Source organism: Rhinopithecus roxellana, chromosome 17 (genome assembly GCF_007565055.1).
Source record: "Rhinopithecus roxellana isolate Shanxi Qingling chromosome 17, ASM756505v1, whole genome shotgun sequence".
Classification (NCBI taxonomy): Eukaryota; Metazoa; Chordata; class Mammalia; order Primates; family Cercopithecidae; genus Rhinopithecus; species Rhinopithecus roxellana.
The window spans coordinates 94,002,284-94,026,016 of record NC_044565.1 but is presented as its reverse complement, the minus strand read 5'-3'; the positions used below and the strand labels follow the sequence as shown (position 1 = coordinate 94,026,016).

The window sequence follows — 23,733 nt, the reverse complement described above, 5'->3', positions numbered from 1 at the left end:
AAACCAAGGCACAAAGGACAAAACCTAAATAACACATTTTGAGTAAAGTAAACATTCCTTTTGCATCCCTTTTCCAAGATATAAGAGAGTACAAATGTAAGAAAGGTCATCTTGCCAAAGCTGGCACAGAATAGCTGTTTTATTTGCAAGATTTCATACATCTGCTTTCTAAATTGAAAAGAGACTTTTACCAATTAGTGATTTTCTAAAAAATCCAAGATTCCAGTGGACCTCAGACCTAGTCTGTGTTTGGTCTATACCTGTTCCTTTTTAAGTCCCAACCTGCCTACACTCATTCCTTAAGACTTCAACATTCTTGTGCCCAAAAGATGTATCTCTCTGCTCTGGAGATTTGCATTTTAACAGAAATCAGAGAATTGGAGCCCAGATGTTCTGTGCACAACCTGAACAAATACCTTAGGATGCTTTGGAGGATTACAACAACCTTTCCCAGAGTACACAGCTGGACTTCACTTTGTAATAACTTAAGCAGTTACTGTATATACTACATCAGAATAAAAAATTCAGAGAAGCCTCTTTTATCTCCCCTTCTTTTTAGCATTAAGTACAGCAGTAGGATTATAGTAGGTCTTCAGCAGGTGCAGATTAGCAATAGAATAACTACATATTCTCACTTACTTTTTGTGTCGTATTTGTAAATATGGTAAATTGTTCTTTTGGTGAATATATAAGGAATAATGAACAAATGAACAAAATGAACAAAAAAGAAACAGTAACAGAGTGGCAATTGCACCATAGTATTCTATAGTTGGAAGACCATTTACCCCATCACTGCCACTCTGGTTCTTGGACCTCTGAGAGCGCACCCCCAATGAAGATAAGCACACCATTTCCCACAGCAGGTCATTCTACTTTGATCATCATTGCTAAGCTCATGTTCTATGTGATACTTTCTTTTTAGGAAATATCTCTATTCTGCTCTTATGTAGGCTCCTTCCAAACATGTAATACCTTTATAAGGATACTGTCAGTTATTTGTGACAAGTCTCATACACACATTAAGAATCCTTTTCTAGAACACTAGCTTTGACATAAAAGATATCAGTTCCCAGTGATAAATTAAACTGTACTGAATATGCCTGTTGGGTACTATGTGCCCAAGTTTCAAAAGGCATCCTGCCATGGGTGCCCATATCTGCTTCTCATGAGGAGGATTAATGTGTACACAAGTCACAGCTAATTCGTAATTAAGATATTGATTATTTATCATGTTTTAGCTCTAAAATCTTTATATAATTCCCCAAAGCGTTACACTGAAATGTTCTTTCCTTAAAGGCTACGTGTTTTAAAAATGCCAAAAAAGTGTCCTAATCTTATTTGAAAGCTCTTCCCTTGAGATAGCCTTTGCCAAGAACATGTTCTTCAAACAAGATGTGCTCTTTTAACTGAAGATTACATTTAGGACAAAATAGCGACAAAAAGTTAATACTTTGTCAAAGCAACTTTAGAATTTGAGTAACCAGTTTCTCCTCCTTGGGGACTCTTCTTGTTGCCTCAGATATTTCTGGTTGCAAAACAGGGTGCCAAGGCAGACCTCTCTTCTCTGCTGAATTTTTTTTTTTTTTTTTTTTAATTGTGATACTTTCAGAATAAGATTATCCTGGACCCCATGACGTTCAGCGAGGCCAGGTTCCGGCCGTCCCTGGAAGAGAGGCTGGAGAGCATCATCAGCGGCGCCGCGCTGATGGCCGACTCCTCCTGCACTCGAGACGACCGGCGGGAGAGGATCGTGGCGGAGTGCAACGCCGTGCGGCAGGCGCTCCAGGACCTGCTCAGCGAGTACATGAATAATGTAAGTGTTGGGCTCTCCATTCTCATGTCTTGGTGGATTCTGTTCTGCAATCGTGTTGCTCTTTTGGAAGCATAGATAGCAGGAAAAGAGAACAGACAAGTGTTCACCTAAGAGAGTCAGGTGAAACCAAAGAACTGCTTTGGGAGAGCGCGTGTCATGTTGTTTCAGAATCCATATTTTGTTTGTTTGTTTCAATATGGAGCAGATAGATGGACAGTAAGCTCTTTCACTTTTTACTTGGCTGATTTCTTCTTGGTCATTTCAGTGGCTGCATTTTGAAGTAGGTAAGATTTCAATTGGTAAAGGTAGATGATGGATGGAAACAGCTGAGAATATACTAAGTCCTCTGTTAAAAAGTGCACTTTTAAACCTAAGGATAGCTGTAGATGCGATTCTTCACCCCTAAAAGGCATTAATACATCTACTAGCCTTATAAAATGTGTGGATAGGGTTGTTTAAGGAAAAGTTCTAACTGTAGTAAAATTTGGAGGTGTTTTATTGATTCAGTCAGGAATCGCTTATAAGAGTGAGTCTCTAAGTTTTCAAATAGGTATGTATGAGTGGTATCTAATTGTATTTTGGCACATAATAGCCATCCTCTCCTATAGTTATAAAATGTGACAGTTTCTGTATACCTGTAACCTGCAAGAAGGTGATGAAACTCACATTCTTTGCCTTGAAAGGCACTAAATTATGGCTGTATTGATTTGCTACATTCATTCAGCTGAGGCGATGGCCAGTGCCTGCAGCAGTGGATGATCTGTACTTCCCCCTTTCCTGGACTTTAGGGTTTGAGAGAATTTAACACAAATTGGGGAAAAAATGTAGATAAAGTGAGGTCTTGATATTATATTTTGAAGAAATGACCTGTATAGTGACCAGGTGGGTAACAGAGACACTGAAAATCTGCTCACAGCTATTGAAGTCCATGTTGGGTATTATTAGGACACCCCGAGGCAATGCTGAAACAAAGCAGCCGCTCAGTGTCCCTCCCTCCAGCATCTCACCACTCCCATCATGAGTGTCAATATGCAGCTAACAGACATTCAAACAAACAAGGAATGAGTGTTGACAGTAGCAGTGCTCCTCCTGCAGACCCTCCAGAGAACTTATTCAGAAAGCAAAAAGATGTCAATGAGAAAACCTGACAAACTAAAAAAAAATAAAATTTGTTTCCTTTCCATGGACCTTCAGATTCTTTGATTTTGGAAGACTTGGCCATTTTCAGCACGCAAAGAATAAAATGTGAATGCATCATGTGGCACCCAGCTGCTTATGAGGACATCTCTATAGGACCCTGGATGACCAACACTTTCTGTAATTTTGATCTATGGTATTATGTAGGGTACAGCTAGAAATGTTGATCCCATGGTCTTCCAACTGAGTGAATCTTTTGAATAGCAGATGTGTCAACAAAGAATGCTTATGAAATCTGAGACCCTGTTTGTTGGTTTGTTGTTGTTGTTGTTAACAAAATAGCAAAGGGCTAATTACCTGGATGTGGAATTCGGTTTTACATTAAGGCATGCTAGTGGTTCTCTTAATGAATAGTTACTGCCAAAGAGGGAAGTAGAAACTACAGAGATAACAGTGATGGTTAAGATCTCAATATAAATAAATCAGACAAAAAAGTATGTTTCTCTAAATAGAAATCACAGAACATGATTAAATAAGAGTCGATCGAGACGTGACATGTAATTTTCAGTTTGGTATCTAGAATCCTGCCAACTAGAAGTTTTTCTTTCAGTGTAAGCTCATGCAGATCTGCAGAGCTGATGGATTTTTGTATTTTATTGACTCCAGGCACTTTTTGTTTTCTGTTCGCAGCCTTGTGATGCAGGAATGTTTTGTGCTTTATTGAAATCTTAGTTTCTATTTTGACGTGGTTACAGACAATACATCAATGGGTATAGTGCTTAAATTTCAAAATGCACAGGTTCTATTCACATTGAACCATCATGATCAAAGCCTGAAATAAAACACCTCCTACTTGACATTTATGTAAACTGTGTAACATTTAGTTGGACTTCACACTTGTTTGGTGATTTCAAGGTAGAATTGGATGCAGCCAGATCACCTTAATAGTTCCTGTCCAGTGCACTCATTTATCCTGCTGCACAGTCAATTCGTATTTATTTTGATATAGCATATATGAATACAAAAAAAATACACACCCATGCCTTGACTGAAAAGTCTATTGTAGTTAACAGCAACCAGTAAATCAGTCTATCATTCCTGGGCTGTTATATTTCTCTTTAAATTTTGTAAGCTCTGAGAATAAAGGTGTTATCAAATTATCACCTTACAAATTGTCATCCTAATGTGCTAGGCAATACCATTAGGATAAACAAGTTGTTAAACTGAAAATATTTAAAAATCAGCATAACTGACATTTCTGTTTTCTGAGAATCTCCTGATCAGTCCCAGATGAACATTCCACTTACAATGCTTGCTTGTAGCTGAAGCTGTTCTAAAATTGTATATGTGCCAAATTGTATGACACAGAGGGAGACAGAGGTTGTGAAGAGAAGCTGTGTGCCATACCTGATAGAAAAAGGGTCTTCAAGGAGCATGGGCTATGACTTAGCCACATAGCTTCCATTGAACTTAATAGGATAGCAGTCACGTGTTAGATATTTCCACAAATGTATATTCTACTTAATGAACGTGGGCAGCTTGAAGATGTCAACAAAATTGTGCAGTTAAAAGAAACTGTGGTATGAGAAAAAAGGCTGGGTGAACAGAGGCATATGGTGAAAATTATCACAGATCATGGCGGTGGTAGAGAGGATGGTTGGAATTCTTTTAGGAAAGCCTTGGCTAGCCTTAAGTTGCTTTATCTAGTTGAAGATATAATTCAAAGTGAAAAGATTCTTAAAAATAATTCCCCTTAAGTAGACTATTATTATTGTACATATGTAAAGACTAATGGGTAGAGAGAAACTTAAAAGGATGTGTGGCCTGTAGATGCTGATTGGGATGAGTGCTATCAGTGTGGTGGTTGAAGCATTATGCTGAGTACTATAAATAGTTCCAAATTATAATGAACATATAAACCTTCCTTGTGAACTAATAATTTTAGGCAGCTTTCTTTGGCGGCAGTATAAACATAACATTTAATGGGTTTTATTAATAAGAATATTGTGAGGAATGCAGATTTAGAATATTTTATTCATTCAACAAATGTGTATTATGTGCTGGCCATTTGTGCCAGGCATTGCTCTAGGCCTCTGGGGATACAGAAAGTAGCAAAACAGGTAAAATTCTCTGCTTGCTCTCATGCAGCTTACACTGTTGTGGGAAGAGACAGAGAATAAATGCTAAGTGATATAAGCAAGAATTACTTCATATGGTGATAAATGCAAAGAGGCAGTCTAAAACATGGGAGGTAGAGGACACTGGGTACTACTGAAATTAAGAATGGCCTGAGAAGGTGTGTTGAAAAGTTGACATTAGATCAAAGACTTTTCAGAGGTGAGGAAGCAAAGAGGCCTTGAGGAGGAAAGGATGACAAGGTCAAGTGCCTTGCTGTGAACGGGTACTTGGTGCACCCGTTTGAAGCACCATGGGAGTCATAGTGGCTATTGTGAGTAGAGGGATAGCAGGAGATGGCGTCTGTATGGTGCCGAGGCATCAGTCTCTGCAGGGTCTGGTGAACCATTATACAGAATTTGACTTTCATTCTAATGGAATGAGAGGCCATTGCAGAGTAGTGAGAGAAAAATGCCATGATTCAGGTGCTGAGAACAGGCCACAAAAACAAAAGGGGTGAAAACAGGTGAGGAGGCCCTGTGTCCCGGAATATTCATGACAGGATGGTCTCTTGGACCAAGGGATAGCAGTAGAAGTGGAATAGAGTATTCAAATACTGACTACAAATAAAATTTGCTTATAAAGTAACTAGTAAGAAGAATGTATCTGTTTTATGAACATAAAATGGACATTTGCATTTTGAATGATTTGCATTTTGAATGACACTTACAGTTGTATCAGTTGCAACTAATATGATACCTTCATTTGGTTTGGGTTGCACAGGAAATTCTGATTTACTGGGATGTTGAAACAATTCGTAAATAGCTTACTTGGCAATGCCTGGATACTCTGCTAATAGATTGCATTTGAAAGGGGAGTTAAGTAGAAAAATTTTGTTTCAACATTGTATCACCAAAAATGTCTAAGTATGGTTCACATTCTTATAAATATAAAAGACTAGAAAAATTTAATACTTATTCTAAGTATTAAACTGTAATGCAGAACTATAAGGAGAAAAATTACTACATATTCTAGGTACTAAAACTGTAAATGAAGAACAATAAGGAGATGCATTAAACTGTTATTTCTTTACGCACAATTCACCGTTAGACCTTGATGAGAATATGCAATGAGCAGATGTGCCTGGTCCTGCTACTTTACAACCTGTTTCCATTTTATATGCATAAACTCTCTGGGTAGCTCAAATTTTTTTAAGACTAATTTAGAGCTACAGTTTTCTTAAACAATCATGCAGTTAAACTATTTTCAAATGATGGCAGAGATCCTGGCGGCATAAAGTAATACTGCTGTTCTCTGTTGTAAAACGTGGTGAGATATTTTTAATTGCATTTTTAAAAATAATTACAATTGTATATTTTTTTAAAATTTTGTATCCAACTTTTTTTCAAGCTTCTTGAAGCATCTAAGTGGATCCCTGGGGTTAACAATTTATAAACCATTACTATATAGAAGGTATTAAAAGCACATGAAGACATATTGATATGGGAACATATATACATACTACAAGTGTTTGAAGCATTGTCATAGCCTTTGTTAGTAGAATTTAACATAAAGTGGGTTCCTGAAGGAGCCCACCTGTGAGGATTTGAGGACTAAAATATGGTCTAAAAAGGTTATTTCCAGCCCGATTCTGTGGCCTATACACAGCAAGCCTCCAGCACGTTGTTCCACAACACTAGACGAATAATACATGAGATGATATCCAGGGCCACGGGATCTCTGAGAATAGTAGCTTTTACATTTTTGTATAGTGGAAAAGAAATACGTGTTCACTATAAAGAACAAAAAAACACAGAAAGAAGAAAATAAAATATTTCATCCCCCAAAATAATCACTGCTAATAATTTGGTATGTGTCTTTCTAATATTTCTGAGCATATAGGAGTGGCATATTTACAGAGACACACACACACGTTACACCTTGGTTATTTTTTATAAAATGGACTCATATTGTAAATGCTGTTTTGCAATCTATTCTCTTTACTCAATATATTGTGAATATGTTACCATATCAATAAACATTGTCTAACCTTATGTTTACTGGCTGCATAGCATTTTATTATATGAATATGTAATAATCCCTTTAGAAGCAATTCATTTTGAGTCTATTTTTAGGGAAGAGCCTTGGAAAAGATAAGTAGGGAAAACTTTTCCTGCTGGCAGTGTAGAGTTCTGATTTAGACCAAAGCGTGACTGAGAAACAAAATGAGAATAAAGTGAGGACACGGCTTCACAGTTTCTGTGTTTCGGGGGATCCCTGACAAATCTTGTGCAATCAGATTTTTGCATATAAACAAAATCTGAATGCTTCTGGGATTCTATTTGAAATAATCTTATGTTTATTTATATTGATTTTCTGTATAAATCTGATTTTTATCTACCAGAATTTATTTAATTTGGCTGCATATTACTGCCGAGAGAGGCCCAGAACAACTAGTTGGCAAGTTCAGTATGTGGGTTTGATCTAAAATCCCAGAGAAAGATCGCACCCTTTTGAAGGGACTGTCATCAGAAAGATAACTTTGCCATAGGAATTGCTATACTGCCACATTTCTCCTATAAGGGAAGGCATGAAAAAGACTGAGTAGCTCTTATTACTTAAGAATAAGGCTCATTGTTGATTAAACATGAAATTTGTTTTGAGTATTATCTGGATCTTCTCTTTTCTCTCCTTCCTATTATTATGTAGATAAGGGAATGCAACTCCCTGAAGTCAGCTTGGCTAATTATAACTTTCTCTATTAAACGGTGTGACAACACAATATAGAAAGTAATGTTTGAAAATACTTGTGGGCAATACAAGATCTAATGTTGCCCATACCTTCTCCTAATGGCCCTGCATTCTAATGCAAAATTAAGAGCTGCCTAATGAGATTGGTAGCTTCATTCAAGGGAAAGAGTCCTAATATTCCACACTGGTGCTTGTGGTGAGGAGGTTTTCCTTGCGTTTTTCTTACTTGTATATTTTCTTCTCCTCTTTCCTGTTCTCTGTCTTCACATATGTTCCACGCCCTCATCTTTATTAATTTTGAGCTTCAAATTCCCCTGTGCATTTACACTTCCCATGCAAAACTTTTGCTTCCTTGAACAGAGTTTTTTAATTCTTCCTTTCCTCCCCTCCCCTCCCCTCTCCTTCCCTTCCTTTCCCTTCCCTTTCCCCTTTTCTTTCCTTTTCTGTTTTGTTCTTTTTCTTTTTTCTGGACAGAGTCTCATTCTATCACCCAGGTTGGAGTATAGTGGTACAGTGGCGTGATCTCAGCTAACTGCAACCTCTGCCTCCTGGGTTCAAGTGATTCCCCTGCCTCAGCCTCCCGAGTAGCTGGGATTACAGGCACCTGCCACCATGCCCAGCTAATTTTTTGTATTTTTAGTAGAGATGGGGTTTCACTGTATTAGCCAGGATGGTCTCGATCTCCTGACCTCGTGATCCACCCGACTCGGCCTCCCAAAGTTCTGGGATTACAGGCGTGAGCCACCGCACCGGGCCTTTTTTTTTTTTTTTTTTTTTTTTTTTTTTTGAGACAGAGTCTGGCTCTGTTGCCCAGGCTGGAGGACAATGGCGCGATCTCAGCTCACTGAAACCTCTGCCTCCCAGGTTCAAGCAATTCTCCGCCTTAAATTTCGTTCTTTCTTTCTTTCTCCCTCCCCTCCCCTCCCCTCCCCTCCCCTCCCCTTCCCTTCCCTTTCTTAGATGGAGTGTTGCTCTGTCGCCAGCCTGGAGTGCGGTGGCGCAATCTCGGCTCACTGCAACCTCCGCCTCCCTGGTTCAAGTGATTCTCCTGCCTCAGCCTCCTGAGTAACTGGGACTACAGGCGCGTTCCACCACGTCCAGCTAATTTTTGTATATTTTTAGTAGAGACGAGGTTTCACCATGTTGGCCAGGATGGTCTCGATCTCTTGATCTCGCGAACCGCCTGCTTCGGCCTCCCAAAGTGCTGGAATTACAGGCGTGAGCCACCGCACCTGGCCCTTAAATTTGTTTTTAATTGGTATTTCTTGCTCAGATATTGCCAGAGTACAGTTATGTTACCAATCCTTTCCCTGAGGTGAAAAACTCTCCTTTGAATCTACTCTTCAAAAGAACTATACATAGTTGGTGTGGAAGTCTTTCCAACAGTGCTTTGGCTTCTGCCCTTGCAACATGGCACTTACAGTTCTGTTTGGCTGCATTTCTAGGTATATTTCACTCTAACTCACAGAGGTACCTGGAAACTGGTAGAGGCTTTTTTTTTCTTGCCTCCTTTTTCTTACATTATTATGATCATACTCCCTTTCTAATGGTGCTCAACTCTGTTTACTCTAATGCGATCATAGAGAGCCAAAGGATGTTGTGCAGGGATATGTTGGCTGGCACTGACACAGGCACAGGTGGTGAGAGAATCTCCAGTCATGCTGGCAGGACATCTTCTCTGGTAGAATCATGACAGGGAGAGTGTGAAAGCTGGTGTCAGGTTCAGGTGTCACCCAGAGCATGTGTGCACTGGCTGTGAAAAGCTCCAGGAGGAGATCTAGACTGGCATGGTTGGTTGGCATTAGGGTGTTCTGGATAGAGTACCCATTATAGCTATGGAACACAGATGTAGGTAACATCCAGGCCCTGTGGGAACATGGCAGGTCTTCTTGGGTCTTTTGTTTTTGAGACGGAGTCTCGCTCTGTCGCCCAGGCGGGAGTGCAGTGGCGCGATCTCGGCTCACTGCAAGCTCCGCCTCCCGGGTTCACGTCATTCTCCTGCCTCAGCACCCCCCCCCGCCCCCCCCCCCCCCCCCCCGAGAAGCTGGGACTACAGGCGCCCGCCACCACGCCCAGCTAATTTTTTTGTATTTTTAGTAGAGACGGGGTTTCACCGTGTTCAACAGGATGGTCTCGACCTCCTGACCTCATGATCCGCCCGCCTCGGCCTCCCAAAGTTCTGGGATTACAGGCATGAGCCACCGCGCCCCGCCCTTCTTGAGTCTTAAAGTGCACAAGGTATAGGATGATTATTCAAATGGGGGACTTAGGTCCTCTGAAAAGTATGACAACTCCAGGAGCTCACTGTTGGCTTCATTGTGGTGAAAAACAAACAAACAAACAAAAAACAAAAAACCAGTATTGAACAATTAATACTTCTATCTCTTTCCCCCACTCACTGCCCTCTAACCCAACATTTTCTCTCCTTCCTTCCCTCCCTCTTTTTCTTCCTTCCAACTATATACCTGGTGAAATCCTTAAAACCTCTTTTGAATTCATGAATGAACTCATAGAAATGTAAGGGAATTACTAGGAAAAAAGAAACAACAAGAAAGTAATTAACTGGAGATGGACCTGCAGATTTTTCATGGCCTAGACTTGGGTTTTACATGAGGCGTTAGGTGCAAGGAACGGGACAAAGAACACTGATTCAAAGAACAAAGCTCGATGGCCAGCTAGATTAGGGGTCTCAGTAGAAAGTCTGGATTCCCAGTTAATGAAACCACTGGGGTTTGATCTAAGAAAGTAAAACTTCCATACAGGGAGTAAAAACGGGACTATGTACTGTCTTGGCCTTTAAGGAGCTGTAAGACTAGAACACCTTCTCCTCTAAAAATTTCTAACCACAAGCCCATAATAACTTAGTATCAGGGCCAGAAACTAGATTCCAGCATGACCTAAAGTTGATCCAGAATTTACTTGAAAGGCATTTGGTGTGGTGGGTTGCCAGGTACTTGGTAGAAGCAAATACCAATGCCTTCCAGAGGAATATACTTTAAACCTGGGGCTCAAAAAATTTCCAAAGATAAAGTTACAAAGATCATGAGTTGACCTTCCAGAAACCCTAAAACGTAACCAAACAAGCCACTGTGAATGAGAGTTGGCAAAAACAACCGGTTATGGATTAGCCTTACAGGGTTTCAAGTTTGCAATTATTAGGTACAGATTATAAAATATTTCAAAGAAATTGAAGAGAGCACTGGACATGTGATGAAGGAGCAGGAAGCTGTCAGCCTGACTGGGCAGACTTGGAAAGCAGGGCTGGGAGTTGTGGTGGTAGAGGGATATAAGCTTACTTGAATGGGTGGGGCAGACGGTTCTTGGCCAAGCCTCCTCTTGGTAGCCTTCTATGCCACAAGCCTGGACAAATAAGGAAGAAGAAAACATGATAGCTGAGAGTGTCTGGCTTTTGCTGTTCAGAGCGGTGCTGTTGGTAAATTCTTGACTGGGAGCTGGTAATCTCTTAGCAACCCTGTGGTTGGATATCATTCAGCTTATCCACAGCAGACTTCTCTAAATGAACTCTTCCTGGTGACAGAAAGGAAAAAGAAAATCTGCCAAATGAAAGAGGAGATGGAATTAAAAATCTGCCTCAACCCCAAAATTAAATTCCACACTTAGAACTCTAGCTAGTTTCTCTCCTTATCAAACAAACTCCTCACTGAGCCATTGAAAGTTGGTACAGTCAATAGGATGAGGAAGAGCAAGTAATACTATGAGAGAGGAAAGATCTTTCTCTGACTTAGTAGCTGAGATTCTTGACAGAGCTGACAGCCAAGTCATCAGATTTGGCCAGTCTGGACAGCACACGCTTGGACAGCACAATTGATCTTCTCAGAAGGGCCTTCTGGTATTTCAATGAAGACCTCACAGAACTGTCAGGGAGAGCAGCAGGCTGCACTCCACCATCAAACTGATGAACCTGGGAAAACCTTCCCTTTGAATTAACGAAGTATGTAAGAAGATCTGAACTCTGGATTTCTTGTTCCCGAACGGCTTGTTCCAAAGATAAGCTCTCTTGCTGGGGCCCCTCCTTGCTCAGGTTCAATGTGGCCTTGAGCTCTGAGAGATATTTTTCTTGATTCATTTTGAAAATTGTTACACTCTAAGAACTGAGTGTTTCACTGGTTGGTGACGTCTCTGACGACTGTCCGTGCTTCAGTCACACCAAGTACTTTGCACTTACCATCTATCTGATTAAAATGTTCTTTCCTTTGGGAGGCCGAGGCGGGCGGATTACCTGAGGTCAGGAGTTCGAGACCAGCCTGACAAACATGGTGAAACCCCTTCTCTACAAAAAATACAAAAATTAGCTGGGTGTGGTGGTGCATATGGGTAATAACAGCTACTTGGGAGGCTGAGGCAGGAGAATCGCTTGAACCTGGGAGGCAGAGGTTGCAGTGAGCTGAGATCGCGTTACTGCACTCCAACATAGGCAACGAGAGTGAAGCTCCATCTCAAAAAAAACAAAAACAAATGTTCTTTCATAAACTTTGCATGGATGGCTCCTTCTCCTCCCACCAAGTTTCAGCTCAAATCTGTTGCTCTTGACTACATTAGTGCATTTATTTCTATTATAACACTTGCCACGCTCCAAAATCACATCATCTTATTGTTTGTGTTATCATCTGCTCCTCTATTGGAATTTACTTTCCATGAAGAGGGCTGTTGTATTGTTTACAATCCCCAGTATCTGGTGTATATAGCCTGGCACATAGGAGGCTGCAGATAAATATGTTTTGAACAAATAAATGAATTCCCTTTCATCCCCTTCTTCTCCTCTAATAATAAACAACATAACCCATATGTTTTGAGAACTTGGAGTCACATAGCTTGGAACCCAATGTTTGATCTTCTTTCTCTGCTCTACTACCTGATAAAACACTCAGTGCATTAGCTAAGGTTAACTACGCTTGGCTTCTTTATGCCTTGCTGTGCAGTGCCCAGGCTTTTCACTATAGTTAAAGCTTTATTTCAGGCCCTGGCAGAGGCCACATCAATTCTTTCAAGAAATGGATGAAATGATCCCAGTAACTATTAGTAGAGATAAAAGTGATGCAAAGCACGTCACTTGCTTGCTTTTCAGTTCAAAGAGCTCCACCAAGCTGCTCACTCTTATTTTTGTTGCTACAGAGTGGCCTGTTTGGGCATGAGCGCTTAAGGATGTGTCTGAGGGCTTGGAGGAGCCAGACCAGTTTTAGTTCATGGCATTCTGTAGGCTGGACCAGGGACTTTGGAAATTTCTTAACTCATCACTTCCTAAAAGACACAAAATAATTTGCATGTGTACGTGAAGAGATAAATCAACAGAAGACAAGGGTCAGTCACAGTTAAGCTTTTTAAAATTAGGCACTCTGCAGAGTTGCAGCCCCAACTACAGAATCACAGTCTCCTGCTGAGGGGGTTTTGATCTCTAAATTGAGCAAGTACCCCAGCTGATTCTTATGAGCAGGCAAGTTAGGGAACACCTGATGTAGTAAGTAAGTGTATCAAATCAAGAGTTGATTTAATATAGCACGGGTTAAAAACGGGTTTTCTTTCTGTGAGTGGGATAAATACTTTTGTAAGAAATCAAGTGAAATTATCTTTTGGGAAGCTTTCTTGAGCTATATATTATTCATCCTAGACATTCATAGTATGAGAGGAGACTCGTGAAGCTGGGTAGCTAATCTCTTCTTCGAATTCCTTAGAAATAGATGAGCAAATCTTCACCAGCACCTTGCCCTGCGAGATACTAATTAAAGGGTAGTTGTTTTTCAGAATGTCTAACTTTCACCTCACCACTCTCAAACACACCTCGTCCTACTCATCTACTTTTCCATTTATAAAAGACCTTTTTTTTTTTTTTTTTTTACCTTGGAAGGACTGTATTCTCCATTGCCAGAAAGAGAATATCAAGTCTCACAGATTATTCAGAAATTCTCTTTCTTAACAGCTTAATTGCTGACTTCAGTTATCTGTTAACTCTGCTAGTTTGAATGCAGCTGAGAGATTTATGGCATCAACCCAGAGCTATGCCGTTTACCCCTTGAATTGAGCTTTCTTTCTAGGTTCTTTTGGTGACTATTCTAGGGCACAGCTTCTAAGAGGAAGGAACATTTTGCCTGACTGCTCTTGAAATTCTTGTATCTATTGAAATTCTTGTGTCTATGTATCAGGATAACATAAGGAGATTTTTAAAAACACATATTCCAGGTTCCTGCCTTGGTCCTAAAATGATAAAATCTCCAGGGAAAGAACTGGGAAGCTTTATTTTAGCAAATATCCCAGGGGATTCTCCTGCCTCCAGTCCTGCACCAGCCTTGGACTATGCCAGCATTGAGAATCATCTGACGTAATCAACACTGGATTCAGAGACAGGTATCATACATTTCCTTTTTCCATTTTCTTAATCACATTTTCACAGTGTTGTTTATTGTTATTTCTCTTCACTCTGTAAATTATCCTCCACTACTCCTTGCCATGGAACTAGTGAAGACCTTTGGAGGCCAATTTTCTTCTTTATCCCCCCTGAAGTGACTCGAAAAGACAGTATTTGCGTATTATGTAAGTTTCACCTCAATAATTTTGAAAAAAGACATTGGCCTTTTTTATTATTTTGTCTGCACACTTGGGTGTTAGGAGGGATCAGTCCTGTGATCTGGTGATTATTTTCACACTATTATTCTTGCAAAATAGACATATACATCTTTTACTATGTATCTTATGGATGTGGTAAATGCTGCATCCATGAGAAATTTAAAGAGATGCTGATTCTCTGACCCACTCTTCCTATTCCAGACATTGCCTTTTTTTTTTTTTTTCCCACTGTTGGCCTAATTTTAGGGTTCTTATCTTTTGTGTTGCCCCTTTTCCTCATCTATTAGTTTATTTTCAACCATTTGTAAAACCTTTAAACCATATCCTTTTTTTACTTTTTTTGTTTTTAGTCCTTTCAAGATTCTCAAAGGATCACCACCCATTTTCCTAAAACCTCTGTTTTGTGATTTCAGATTATTTAGATGAAAATGAGTAGCATGCTCTCTTCAATGAAACAAATGGTTAAGGACCTGCCCAAGGTCACATGTTTAGATATAACTAAAATTGGAACACAGGTCTTCTGGTCTCTTTATTGCCACTCTGTGATTCTTTTCATTACTTTGTGTTATATATTAATGAACCTATACACAACATTGGATTTTTTGATATTCTGTTCTCTCCATTTAAAGCCCTACATTGTGTAGTGCCCATCTTTTTCCTAATGTATATATTTTGAATCCCTCAGAGTTAGTTAGATGGTAGACTCTGGACAAATATCCAATCTGTAAGAATCTACAGATCCTAGCAGAACCCTACTAGTACTCCAAATAGAAGGCAGACAGCAGCGACCCTGTGGGATAGCCATCAGAATTCCTTACAGAGGGGCAAAGAAGAGCCTGTTTTGGCAGGAGTAGATGCTAATGCAGCAAATCATTGAATTGTATGTTTTTCAAGAATGCAGAATCTCTTGGCTTCAGTATCTAGGTGGAGACTGTCGATCTTGTAAGAGACAATGGTAGTGGCAATAACCATAGCAGCCAGCACTAGTATATCTACTTTTTCATAATTCCCTAGGGGCTCAGTGCAGTGGCTCTGCCCTCAGCTAGCCATATCTGTCCAGAGATCTGACTTTTGTTTTTTTCTGAAAATAATCACCTAGTTGCCTGCAATTTTGAATAGGAGAGAAGATCTGGTGGTCTGCTTTTAATAATTAATTAATTAAATTGACAAGTAATAATCGTATATATTTGTGGGGTACTATGTGATGTTTGGATATGTGTATACATTCTAGAAAGATTAAATCAAGCTAATTAACACATCCATCACCCCACCAACTTACCATTTGTTTGTGTGGTGAGCAGGTGTAAAATCTCTTTTGGCAACTTTGAAATATAAAATACATTATTATTAACTACTGTACTGTGTAACTATTTCATGCTGTGAAACAAGATCACTAAAATGAATTCCTTCTGTTTAACTGAAGGAATTTGGCCATCATCTCCCCATGTTTCATCCCCCTCGCTGCTCAGCCTTTGGAACTATTTCTCTGCTCTCTGTTTCTATGGGATCCACTTTCGTAGATTCTGCATAGAAGTGAGATTGTATAGTATTTGTCTTTTTGTGTTGGCAGGAAAGTAAATTAGTGCAGCTATTTTGGAAAACAGAATGAAAGTTCTTCAAAAAACTAAAAATAGAATTACCATATGATCCAGCAATCCCACTTGTGGGTATATATTCAAAGTAATTGAAATCAGTATGTTGGGATCTCTGCACTGCCGTGTTTATTGCAGCATTATCCACAACAGTCAAGACATGGAAGCAACCCAAGGGTTCATCAGTGGATGAATGGATAAAGAAAATGTGGTGAATACATAGAATGGAATACTATTCAGTCTTTTAAAAAAAGGAAATTCTGCCATTTTTTGGCAATGGGGATGAACCTGGAGGTGTAACTGCTTTTTAAATAGAGTTTCAATAAATCATCTTTTTAAAAATCTCACCTTTCTCCTTTCTCAGATTTCTACATCTTTGGGATTTTGCAGTATAAATTGGGTTGTTCTGAGCTTCCCTGTTGCTGGCTTAGGATTTGGCTTTCTCTGGCCTGCTAAATGGGCTAGCACACCTCTTTCTGAAATCCAGCTTTCAGAATACTACTGCTGTTTTCTTCTGTTGTCTTTGTCCGAAGAATTAATGGCTTTAAAAGGAAATGGCTTTATGATAATTTTAATGGAATTTCAGAAAAGAGCAGTGATAAATATGTGTGTTAAATCAATTAGCCATCTTCAGTCACACCTTGCTTTTGTTTTTAAGAAAGGCTTTAGGTTTCTTCCATCTCTATGTTTAGGGGCTATAACCAGACATAGGGATGGTTGTTTTGTACCTAACTTGACCAAGGGTTTGAATCGAGATAAGTTGATCAAAGCACATTTTCAAAGTGAATTGAGATTTTTGGATAAAAGTAGAGGTGAGATCAAATGTGTTGGAATAAAGCTTAGTTGGAGGATCTATTTGATGTAGGCACTCTATTGTATTTGATTGTTTATCTCATTCCTAATGAAAGCATTATAGACATTTGTTCCTATTTAGAGGTTGAAGAAAGTGTGCTTGTGAATACTTTGTCTTTGTTGTTCATGTAAAGTAACTATAGAAATTGGGCGTTTATCACATGATGATAAATAATTCTTTAGAAACTTTGTTTCAGAGTCTATTGAATGCTACATCCCACTTAGTTGCTGATAACAGTTGCACAAATGAATCACAATATGATCCATAGCACAGTGTTAAAGGATAATCGAGTCCAATGTTATTACCTGAACCATTTTATAATTTTAAGTATCTCTCCCAGTATATTTAGAACCACAAGATCCTTGTAAATGGATTATTCCCATACATTTATTTGTTTACTAAAGGTTACATTTATCGTTTGTATTATTATTTTTTCCCCTGTAATATTATTTTACATATTACTGTTGAACTTACATCTTTTAATCCTTAGAACTTTTATTAGGTGTGTGACCCAATGATTTGATTTATAAAAATGCACATTGTTATATCTAACAATTCATATTTTTATATAAAATTTATACTCACCTGCCAGAAACAGTGACAAGAGACAGATACATGAAATATTTAAATTCAGGACAACCATTAGGGAAGTTCTTGTGATATATTCCTAATGTATTGTGATTATTAGCATTCATTAAATTTTCCCTAAAAATTTAACACCCATCCACCAAATAATTGTCACTAAGGAAAGGATTATTTACTAGCAAATCATACATAGTTTGACACATCTGTATGGTTAAAGGATAAGAAAAAGCAAAATTTCTTTTGCTTTTAATTTAGTTAATTTATTAGTTTTGATACTGCATTTCATGGAGCCTTGCGTGCTTCCGGGTCCCCATTAGTAGGAGACCAGGAGAGAGGAATGAGTGTGACTCTTAGTTCCCTCTGTCCCCTAGATCTGTTTTTCCCTGAGTCCCCAACACTAATTGAATTCAATATTTCAAGATTATGATAGAATAGAGAAGCCCAGCTCTTTGCAGATAGCAGACCTGTCCTGAAATATCCAAATGAATTCACAAATTCTGAGCTTCTTATCACTATTTGGCTATCAAGTTATATTAGCTGTATAAAATCTCTTCAAATTAGTGAGAATGGTTCTGGCCACCTCTTCACCCCCAGTCCGAGTTTCTCAGCAGTTCCTGGTTAAATATTCTACTCTACAAGGTTTCCTTCAGTATTCCCCAGTGACTCTGTGCCATACCTTTTAGGTGAAGAATAGCATGCTGATTATAGAGTACAATACTAGAACTCTTGACATGCATCATTTTCACCATGTTCTTTAGAAAGTGTCAGGATTTTAGTTTTTAGAAGAATATAGATGTAATAGTTTGCAGCATACATAAGTTGTAATATTCCAAAACATCCCACAAGACATTTTCTTTCTTTCTTTTATTCTGAAGCATTTTCTTTCCTGATAGCTACAGATGAACTCAAGGCCTTTTCTTATCCTGTAATGAAACGTTGAATTACACCCATACAGTTTAGCAGAACTAATGCTTACCCACTGGCTGAATAAATCAGGCTGTTTATATTTTCTTTAATACAAAAAGGAAATGATAATGAACTTGAGGATAAGGTTTTAAATGTATATAGTTATTATAGTATAACAGTGCTGCGAGGCTACTTGCTGACAATGGTAAGGGCAATTTTATCTCTTTATAAATAAAATTTAGAATTGAACATCTAAAACTGGAAAAAGATATTAAGAGTTTATTGAGTGTTATGGTTTGGGAGTTATATTAGATACAACAGTATTAAATAGTATGCAATAGAATGAGAGACTTGTTGTGCAGGTTTTAAATGTTGTAAGCTGATAAAGTCCCTTCCAATAATAATAATAATAACAATAATAATAAAGGCAAATGCATATCAAGATAGAAATAGGTAGATATGAGTTAGGTTTTCAGAAGGAGAGCTGGGTCAAGATACTGAATTATTCATGGCAGAAGTAGCGCTTGAAATATTTGAAAGGTGTACAGGAATAAGATAAATCAAAGATGGAGAGTATACTTTGGGGGTAGGAATGACACAAAGCAAAATTTGTTATGGGAATGTGTATGGTACATTCTGAGCACAGTGAAGCCTGCTTGATTAGATAAAAGGATATCAAATAGAGAAAAATTATGTTTGCAAAGGAATGTTGAGATTCAATTACAGAGGAATAGGATTCCAAGTTAAGAAATGCATGCTTTATTATGGTAGGTAGTTATTAAATTTTTATTTGTTTTGGTTTGATTTGTTTTGGTTGGACTTGGTGTTATCATGATCATGATATTAGGTAATATGTGCAGTGTTAGGGAACAGCCATCTTGCCTGCAGAGGTGGAGAGTGGCTCTTGAGAGTGTCCATGGGAGATAAGAGGCTGTAGAGACCTGTTAGTGGACTTTTAGGAAAGTACAGACAGAAGACAATATAGTCTGAACTACAGAGAAGACAGTGGGAATGAAAAGGAGAAAAAGCAGATTCAAGGAGAGTAATTAAAATAACCTGAGGATGGATTTTTTTTCAAGAAGAATATAGACGGGGGAAGGAACCAAAAATACTGCCTTTCTCTTTTCATGAGATGTATTTATCAATTATTCATTGAATTGATACGTCACTAAGTTAGGACTGATCAAATTCATTGACTATATTTTTTGAAGAAAAGCATTTAACGGTGTTTAAAATCTGTCATATATTAGTTTTTTATCATATAATGTTACTCTGTAAATATTTGTCTTCACTTGTTGTTTATTGTATTCACACAGTAGACTGTTAGTGCTTTTGATTGAATCGTTATGCTATCAAAACTCATGGTACAAAGCATGTTGCAGTTCTGCTGAGGCCTGGGTTTGAGTGTCACATTCCAGAGTCTCTTTGAAGGCTATGATTGGCCTAGTGGACAGGCCAGTATCTGTCTCTTTGGTGGTCATTTTTGGCTCAATATATGGGACATAATAATTTCCAAGTTGTTATTTTAAAAATTGAAAAAAAAATATTTCTTTGTGGGGAAAAAACTGGCCTTATAAAAGATGTTTACCTTGAGTTTGTTGAATCTTAAGGGGTCATTTAGCTTTCACAGCTATTCTTTAATTGTACCTCTTAAATTGTGTATTAGAGAAGAATTGTGAGCATTATGTTTCATTAATACTTCAGGATACACCCCTTAAGAAGCTCAAGGATCTTGTCTAAGTGTGTTCTGTTACCTAGAGCCTTCCTTTAGGTAGTTCTCTGCCCTGTGGCAGCTGTGGTTTTAATTGCCATGCACTTTGTTGACTTACATAAGGTAATATTTCTAGTATTCAACTGTGTTCAAATATTTATTTGGTATCCATTTTATACAAAACACTATTGTAGACACTTCTGGAACAGGAAAAAATTGAACAAATGAGCCACTGACTATACCTTCAAGGAAATTATACCTTGTAGTGTCCAGAAATATACTATTCTATTCATTATTTCTGAAATAACTACATTTTGAACATTGTGGTTGTTCAGGTTGTTCATGACATGATAGAGAATAGAGTATTTTGTTGATTAAGATGAATCTGAGTCAGATGAAATTTGATACATTATTATCCAAGAAAGAAACTATTATCTACCACTGAAAAACCAATGTGTCTGCCCAGTTTCCAATCAGCCTGAAGCCAGTTTCATTTTGCATGGGTGATACAGGTGACAGAGGTGGATCATCCGGCAGCTTCATGTATATTCACACTTACCTGATAGGGTCAACGCCTCTTAGTTTGGTTTGAAATCTCACTGGGAAATGTACTTCTTCCTTTGATAGATTTATCAGGTGATATAGTCCAACCATTCCTGAAACAATACATGAAAAAAATGTTAATAGTTACCATATCCCTGACCTTGAGGTATATATTGTCTGTTTCATAATAACAACAGGCAAAATTGCAAGACCCATTATTAAAGGGATGATTTGTGGGTTCATAGATGAAGTATCTGTAAATACCACAGGCCTACATGTTTTTACTAAATACAAGCCACGTAAGGATAACCTTCCTTTGACAGGGAGATGTGATAGGGATTGGAGCTCCAGCAAAGACTTCCCACATTTTTAATGTCTTTCTGGGTAGCTCTAGGGGCATCTTGGTGGATTAGCAACTGAATATATCATTTCATCCAAAAGTAGGTAGTAAATTAATTCCAGAGGGAAATTTATAGTAGTAATTTTCAGCGAGTAACCAGAGAGGTAGGTACTCAAAATAGTGAGATTCAAGGAATCAGAGATGTTTTGATTAGAAAAAGATAGTGAGAAGAGAATAACTGCCTTCAAATATTTGAAGAACTCTTTTGTAAAAGAAAAAAAGGGACATATTCCAAAAGTGTATGTATGACCACAAAGAAATATTTAGGCTCAATAGAAGGCAAAAACTTTAGAATAGCCAGAGCTCGCCAACAAATTCTATCATCTGAAGCACTCTGAGCTGCCTCAAAGGCTAGTAAATTCTCTCTCACTAGCTTGTGTGTTGTGAGCGTTTAGCAGGAATGCTCTAACTAGAAATTAAAACATAATGAGGCTGAACTTTAAGGTTTCTCCTTTCCCTGACATCATCACTTTCATAATTTTCTAGACATGCATCTGTTGAATATAGGTTGACCCCATCATCAAGGAAATTCCTCATTCCTTGTATTCTACTTGTCTAGTTTTTCTTTGGTCCATTTTATACACGAAGCTGGTTTGAAAAATGAGAGGGAAGTTTGGGCTTTTAGATGATCAGGATGGAAATGATAATCAGTTCCATATTCCTTATTCGTCAGTTCTTGATGGAACAATTTTGCAGTTTACCTAGTGTCTGGCTGAGAGGGCATTTAGGTAGAAAGAACCTGGCTATGATTTAGCAAAGATGAGGATAGTTCTTCCATATCATAAAAAGTAATCTGGGTTCCTGGCTAGCTGTGGTGGCAAATGCCTGTAATCCCGGCATTTTGGGAGGCTAAGGTGGATGGATTACCTGAGATTGGAAGCTTGAGACTAGCCTGGCCAATGTAGCAAAACCCCATCTCTACTAAAAATACAAAAATTAGCTGGGCGTGGTGGTGAGCACCTGTAGTTCCAGCTACGTAGGAGGCTGAGGCATGAGCTTGAGAATCACTTGAACCTGGGAGGCAGAGGCAGAGGTTGCAGTGAGCCAGGATCACACCATTGCACTCTAGCCTGCCTGGGTGACAGAGCAAGACTCTGTCCCGCCCCCCCCCCCCAAAAAAAAAAGAAAGAAAGAAAGAAATAATGTGGGTTCTAGCCACCTCCTCCCTCACTTCAGAGGACTCTTTGACATAACCTTTGAAAAGCAACCTTAGGTTCTCTTATATTTGCCTTTGTTCCCGGAGACAGTAAAGACAACCAGGCCTTGGTGCAACTGGTGGATAATGAAACTTTTGCAAAATAAGGATTGCATTATGGTGCCTGGACATCCATTTTGGATTTCTGCTATGTACTTTGAGTCTGGCTACCCACTATAGACTTCCTGGAGGCCCAGATCTTCTGACTGTCAATTAGTGATGATTCTGGGCAAGATTTCTCCAAAGGCTAAACTGGAAGTTATATTTTCTGAGGTTGCTTCCAGAAAATCAATTCTATTCTATAAAGTCATTCCTCATGTAAGTCCATTCCTCTAGGGAGGTCAACTCTAGCATGATTTCTTTAAGCATCAAATTAATATTTTACTTCTTAAAATGCAAAGTGTGTTTCTACTGAAAGTAGAGTTAGGCAAGTATTTGGAATATCCCTGGCTTGTTAAGAATTTCTCCGCAGCAAATATTACTCAACAGTATAAAGCAGATTTTAACCCTTGCTTTCTGGCAGAGCAATTGGACTTGGAATTTGCCTCTTTATTCAATCTGTATGTGACTTGACTTGTTAACTGCAAAAATAATATGTGATTTTTTTTATATCTGGTGATTTTGATTAGACAATTTTTAAATTATGAAATTTCATGGGATAATTTTAATCCATTAAACTCTTCAATATGCAGAATTTCAATCCATTAAACTCTGCAATATGCATTAATATCCTGCACAACGCAACTGTTCACAGTGTATGTGTTAACTAGTGTTTAAAAGAGCTTGTATGTAATTGACTCACCAGTAAGTTGTAGTTTTATATCATTTAAATTCATCTTGTCTTCTTAATTATATTTATGAATATTGGATATGTTTTAAAATGCAAATTTTAATTATGAAGAATGGGTTTCTTTTGTTTTTCTTTTTCTCCCCTATACCCACTCTCTTTTACCCCCATTATCCCAGCCTTTGGGAACCACCATTCTATTCTATGCTTCTATGACCTTTTTAGATTCCATATATAAATGAGATCGTGGAGGAGAATGCATTTCTTAATTGATTTGTACCCATGGTCCTCAAAGTGTGATGTGAGGACTAGCGCTAGTCTGTAAGCTATTTGTTACAAGTCTTCAATGAGATATGTACAATAATTGTCAGTATGTAGAAACTTGTGTAGTAATTTTACATTTCCACAACAATGGCACAGAATTTTACAAAGGTTAATCAGTTCACAATAGACTGGAAGTTTGTTTTTTTAACTACTTTTCATCCCCGATAGTCTGGGAAGCCTTGTTTTACCTTTCAGATGGTAGTACCCAAAAAGGGGAAAGAGGCAGACAACCACAAAAATACAAGCAGATGCTTGCAAAGGCAATACAGGCAAGCAAGTTTAGCTTAATGCTATACAAGGCTCCTGATCCAAACATGGGAATCCAGGGATTTGTGGATCTTGGATAGGTCACCTACTCTCAGAATCCCTCTCTCCTTACCCAGTCTTACTGCCTCAAATCCCCAGCACTAATTTTTTAGACAAAAACAGTTGTGTATGGAAG

The 23,733-nt window shown here is 38.4% G+C and overlaps 1 protein-coding gene across 6 annotated transcripts in view; it reads left to right on the top strand.

Moving 5' to 3' along the window:
- Nucleotides 1-23,733, top strand: part of CTNNA2 (catenin alpha 2) — a 1,154,891-nt gene that overhangs the window by 411,784 nt on the left and 719,374 nt on the right. For all 6 annotated transcript variants that reach the window (XM_030921682.1, XM_030921679.1, XM_030921677.1 and 3 more), the window contains one exon: nt 1,610-1,813. In XM_030921682.1, coding sequence (XP_030777542.1) covers nt 1,610-1,813 — 204 coding nt within the window. The remainder of the gene's footprint in view (nt 1-1,609; nt 1,814-23,733) is intronic.